This window comes from Sphaeramia orbicularis, chromosome 8 (assembly GCF_902148855.1).
Source record: "Sphaeramia orbicularis chromosome 8, fSphaOr1.1, whole genome shotgun sequence".
NCBI lineage: Eukaryota > Metazoa > Chordata > Actinopteri > Kurtiformes > Apogonidae > Sphaeramia > Sphaeramia orbicularis.
In genome coordinates this window covers 33615949-33622222 of record NC_043964.1, presented here as the reverse complement: position 1 = coordinate 33622222, position 6274 = coordinate 33615949, and the positions used below count along the sequence as shown (strand labels likewise).

Here is a 6274-nt window from a genome sequence, read left to right as displayed (position 1 = left end):
ATGATCAAAAACTCCAGCTCCTATCATGTGTGAATCTCCTGAGAGACAAGAGAATACGTGTTCATCTGGTTTTCACTGTGTCTATTTAACCTGAGATTTGACAGCATGCTATTTCCCAAGGCTATTTTATACTGCAGGAGGACACATGACTGCATTTCTAAGATTTCATGATGTGTGTGTCTTGGTAGCTGAAGGAAGAGGATGACAATAACTTGTGGGAGCTGTAATAAAAGGGACATAGAGTGTGCTGTAGGTTTATCTTTCAGTGGCTGAGCTGTAATGAGCATAAACAAGCCTGCACAATCACAACACTAGAGACATCTTGTGGGGTAACAGCGTAAAAACACTACATTGTAATGTCAGTGAGCAGATAGTTTTACAAGAAGTAGGATATTTGTCTCAATATAATCAAGTTTGTAATATTTGATCTTTATTACTGGCTTTTTATTTTTTATGGCCAAGATCCATCCAAAGCTAAACCATAAACTGATACAATTTAACATGGATAGGCCTGATTATGCATTTAATTAATCTAAATGCCATCAATAATCCTTTGGAAACACCAGCCAGTTGTACACTATTTTTGCTCTATTTCCAGGAAGTTATTTGCCTTAAAATGCCAAGATTCAAGACAAAAGACATGAGCATAAACACACATATCCCTGATTCGTGTATTTTCGTTGTCTGTAACATATTTCCACGGTGCTGCTTCTTCAGGTTTGTGTCCTTAAGTGAATGAACGCCCGGAGGCAGATGAATGAATGGACTGATCGATTAAACGTCGTATGCCCACGTCATTAATTCCTACGCGGATGAATATCTTACGCATGAGGTGAAGTTCCGGGATCGGGGACTATTTCTTAGGGTGTAATGTAAACGAAGGAAAAAAGCCTTAGCGGCGTAGGGATACAACGGAGCTACGCGTCGCTAGCAGGTGCACCACGTAGGGAAATCACAAATAAAAGACGAATAATGGCTTTCCGTTTGTTGTATTGTCGTTACCAGTGAAAGAAGACACTTTCGGCACTCTCTGCAACCTTGTGCTTTCGTGAGAATAATGCCACGGTAAGTTTAACGACATCATGCAATTGCTAGCTTAAGGCTAACGGTAGCATTCAGGGCTAACAGCTGATAACTCAGAGTGAATACATCAACGCCAGTGGAGCCACACAGGTCCATACATTCGCGTGTGTTTCACCATTTATTTAGCCTGTCTATGTTTTGGAGAATCAAACTTGCAAATAAAGGTAAAAAGCAGCCGTACGAACGTGTTGCCATTGGTGTTATTATCCATTTTAATGCATTATCTGACCTGACGTCAGTCGCTTTGACGTAATGTTAAAAAAAGCTAACGTGGAACATATGTTTTCCCAAAAAACATGTTTGTCAACTCCTACATAAGTAACCGTAAGAGGGATCACCAGGCTGAAATGTATATAAAGTGCTGTGAAGTCATTCATTATTTTCATAAATTTAATAGTGCGTCAAATAAATTGATCTAACGGTAACACCTTAAAAGTCGATGAATGTCTAGTTTTATGTGACAAGATCAATGACACTGCATGATGATCTATGTTGTATATGTACGATGGATGTACTAAGGCGTGTACATTAATTGCATATAACTAGTAAAGTCACTTGTTGCTTTATGTAGCTAAATTAAAGTCTGTAACAAGAAATGATCGTGATGCAGCTGAGATTAAAATCACAACATTCATGTGATGAAATCAATGTGCAGAATGATGTTTCCTTCTCTAAGCTCCCTGGAAAGCTTTGTACTTGGAGGGGTTTCCCAAAATCTTCTTAATTTCTTGCTCTTGAAGTGTTATTCCTGTTTTATTTATTTATTTATTAGGGACAGTGCATATTAATGACCATCTACAAAAATTGCAGCTATAAATATGACAGATTGTAGCAACAGTGCTAATTTCCATCTGTAGTACCTACGCAGGTGACAAGAAAAACAACTCTGACGCAAGCTTTTGAGTTAAACTGTGACTGAATGGATAGATGTGACTGTGAATGAGAGAGACTGAAAGGCAGTCTGCCAAGGAGAACCAAGGCATGTCTGTCATTATTCAGCCAAATCTAAGTTGGCGGGCCATGATGCAGTAATTCTTAGACATGCATGCCTCTTGTAGTGGGCCAGTATATGGGAGTCGCTGTTGTTATGTTTTTGTTTTTGTTTTTTTGCAAGGACTGTGAGGGACAAGCTGAGGATGTGTTTGTGAAGGGGGTAAGGGATAGGTGGTGCAAGAAAACAGCAGAACGCAGTCAAATATCAAGGTAACAATAAGCATCACAGTTATGAAGGATTCAGCTCAGCACATGCAGAATTCCTCCCTCTGGACAGCAGGATGTTAATCTTTGCTTTCTGGCAGATGGCTGTTGAGTAATGTATGTAAACACGGGTGAGTACAGCCACACCTTAACACAAGAAGAGACCTCTCAGTGCTCAGAGAAGGAATGGACAGGTCTCCCTTAAAGCCCTGACTTCTGCCAAGTCACCAGAAATGTATTGGTATATCAGGTGTAAACTCCAACAGTATGTAAATCTATGCACAGTATATTTGTAGGACACATACTTAACATACTTAATACAAAACAGACACTGAAACATCATTTTTACCATGTTTGATACCTCTTTAATATTTGTGGTTGTAGATGTCGACCTTTTTTATGGCAGCACAGGCATACGTTGCTAGTTTAGCAACAAAAAACAGAAATTTTCATATGGGTATTTCATACATAAATTGTTTCTTGTGGTTTTCTGGATTAAGACCTAATATTAAGGTCAAATTAATCCTCTATTACACAATAATACCCAGTATGAATCTATACTGGGACATACCTTGAATGCCCTTAAATGTTAAGAGTTTTTCTTGACCAGTGCTAGATAGTAGATGGATATAAACGTAGCATAATTTTTAACATAACACAAATATTTTGGGCAAGTAATTAACGTATTTTGTTAAAGAAGATTTGTGACAAAATATTTTTTTTAAATAATGCATATATTCTAAAGTATAATTAGCGGTTGGCCGATATGGGTTTTTCTGAGGCTGATGCCAACTTTTTAAAATTTGGCCAGCTGATGGCCGATATCTACAGCCGCTTTTTGAGGCCGATATTTAAGGCAAATTTTTATTATTTTTTTTTAAGCACATTGACCGTAAAATAGAATTGAAACACTCAGATAATTAAGATTTTTATGCAGCAATATAAATGAAATTATTAGTACACATACACATAGTACTCTTTTAACATTTATTGAACTTCAAGCAGTGCCCACACAGGTGCCTGATCAAATATCTTATAACAATTTTACTTCTGATCAAATATCGGCTTTAAAAAGAAAATCTAAGGCAGATATTGTAAAACATCAAAATATCAGCCCGATATATCGGTCTGCCTCTAATTATAATAATTGATAAATGCTTTCTATTCCATCCTTTTTTACATCCCCAGGTCCAGGTTTCTGTACCTGTAAGCTCTTTTTCCTAGCTTCAACTGTCACTCTCAATAGGAGACCCTGATGGCTTTTCCCTGAGTTTATTCTGGGTCTGGCCTATGGTCTCCTCCTATCTGAGAGGCGATCAGTGCCAGATTTACACCATGCGTAACATAGCAATCAGTAACAGACTGCCCACCATACCAGCCATTAAACTGTAGATGATAGAGATTTTGCTTTTTTTGTGGGATATGTGGAAGTCTGCGTTGTGCACACCACATTTGATGCTCAATTTTGCGGATGAAATTTTCAGGTAGATTGCCAATATGTGCAACAGTTGTAATGGTTATGTCATATTGGCTCTCATGGCAGGTGATTAAATCGTTAGTGTTCTTGTAAGAGAGTATCTTATAATCCCAGTGCTCCCCTTAGCTACACACACAGAGTTACCCTGAAAGTACTTGGCTGTACTCCAAACCTCAAATTGATTTCTCATCTCTCTTAAGTCCTAAATCCCTCCTCAGATGCTGCTAGCCTGCTGCTGGAATGAATCATTTTTGGCAGGATGGTTGCATGGTGGCGAGCCTCTTTTCTGGTTATTGCTTTTGCGTTATTGTCTGCTGTGTATGCCTGCGTGTGATTTGTCAGTTCAATCGCAAAGAGTGTTGCCATCTTTTGTAGCATCATATTTTATTCTGTGTTGCTGCAGCTTTTATGTTTCACATGTTTTTCTGTACCAGACAGAGGAAAATGTGTCCAAAGTTCTTTCATCAAGTCGTTGGCCTGAGTAATTCAGGGGCACTGGCACTATTTATATGTGACACAGCCAAAATTGCCTGGATGCTGGATAGCTGTTCAGAAACAAAACTACAGCATTATTGGGAGAGCAAGAACTGCTTTTAGCTGGCTCTGCAGTTCTGAGAGAGTTTTTGCAGTGATTTTAAAAACGAAAGAAAAAAGACTCTAATTGTGACATTTTTCTCAACAAAAATCAGTAGAGTCTACACTGCAAAAATCAAAATCTTACCAAGATAATTTTCACTTGTTCCATCGGAAGATTTTTAATTTGAGCAAAAAAAGTCTTGAATTAAGCAAAAAAAAAATCTGCCAATGGAACAAGTGAAAATTATCTTGGTAAGATTTCTTGAAATAAGATTTTCAAGATCTGTTGTCTAAAAATAAGTTCTTATATCTCACTGAAAAGTTACTCTTTGGGTGATTATGTCTTATTTTAAGTGTGATGAGATATTTTGACTAGAAATGAGAAAAATACACGCTGTATAATTTTGATTTTTGCAGTGAACTCACCAGATTAGTAATGACAAGAGTCCTTCGTAGAGACTTTTTTTCAGAGCTGCATTTGCAAAATTTGCCCCAGGATCTGTACTGTGTAAAACAGTCCACAAACGTAATTAGCCTTTAAAAAGTAGAGCAGTCATAGGACCATGAAGTGACTTTTGAACCTCCCTGTTTTTTTCCCCCTCTCTCCCTTTATCTTTCTTTGTTTCTCTCAGTATCATTTCCTTTTCTTTGACTGGAAATAAGCCTCTGAGCGTCTCACTTGGCCAATGGATTCTTGGACTTAAAATTCTCTATAAAGTGCTTGCATATTCGTAGATAAAGCAGTGCTACTTAATGGAGTGTACAGGCAAGATAAGATACACTGCAGTACGTTGTAGTTCTTAAGAGAAAAGGAAGATGAGGCATAAATGAACAAAAACTGCATATACCAGGTCATGTCAATAGTACTTAGTGGTAAATTGACTGCAGTGATCCAGAGACCTGTGCTACCTCAGGCATTTATCAGAAACTGTATGGAGCACTCTGTTTGTCATTTCACAAGAATTCATCCACATGCTGAGTGGACAATGCAGGTATTGACTTTTTTTTTTTTATCTCTGTGTGTCTTTTCTGTCTTTTCTATAGAACGTGTGCTTTCTGTTGACGTCTTTTCCTCAGAGTGACTGCAGCCTTTGCATATAGAAGTCATTGACGCTACTACACAACACCATGTCAGGTATGAATTTAGACTGATTTGATTGTCAGCTTAATTACTAGAAACTGAATCTTTTTCTGTCAGTTTTCATCAAGACTGTTCCATATTTTGACTTTGGATTGCAGAAATAAAATGTCCTGCTTTTGTACATAGCTGCAGGGATATTTGATTAATCATATTTCTGTTAATTAATGAATGCATGTCTTACTTTTTACTTGCGGTGTATTTTAATATCCCAGCAGTCCTATTATTCTTACAGTTCGCACAGTATGCATATATCATTGCCCATGGTGCTCTGCCTGTATTTTAGGTACCTACACACCAGCCCCTGGTGGGCCATTCTCTGCTCTGACTCCTAGCATGTGGCCCCAGGACATTTTGGCCAAATACCATCAAGTAAGAAAAAGTGCCAGAGGCAATTTGTTTCATGTGACACTGTATCATCTGATCTGTTGTCCAAGGACAGTAAACAATAAACTGTTTGTGATCTGCACCACTTAAAAAAAAGATGCTTTGTGTTTTTCCCTGCAGAAAGACTCCCCAGAACAGTCTGAACTCCATTATGATGAGTTTGGTTTCAGGATGGACACTGAAGGTAATGTAATAAGTTACTTAAAGCCCACAGACACATTTCTTCCATTAACCCTCCCTTTTTTTCCCCCTTTTTTCCAGCAGTGACTATATTCAGTAGTTGCGTGCATGTGATCTCAGATATAGGCCAACATTTAACTCTATTTTTGCTTGCGATTATTATTTTTTCTCTCTCTCTGTTGTGATGCAGTAGAATGTTTTCTGTCCATGAACTGTTGAGTTTTCACTCTTTCAAC

The 6274-nt window shown here is 37.9% G+C and overlaps 1 protein-coding gene across 2 annotated transcripts in view; it reads left to right on the top strand.

Moving 5' to 3' along the window:
• Positions 1-886: 886 nt before the first annotated feature.
• Positions 887-6274, top strand: part of sgsm3 (small G protein signaling modulator 3) — a 13499-nt gene continuing 8111 nt past the window's right edge. For both annotated transcript variants that reach the window (XM_030140657.1, XM_030140658.1), the window contains exons 1-4: positions 887-1065; positions 5378-5468; positions 5758-5843; positions 5979-6042. In XM_030140657.1, the coding sequence (XP_029996517.1) occupies positions 5462-5468; positions 5758-5843; positions 5979-6042 (157 nt within the window). In that variant the 5' untranslated portion in view covers positions 887-1065; positions 5378-5461. The remainder of the gene's footprint in view (positions 1066-5377; positions 5469-5757; positions 5844-5978; positions 6043-6274) is intronic.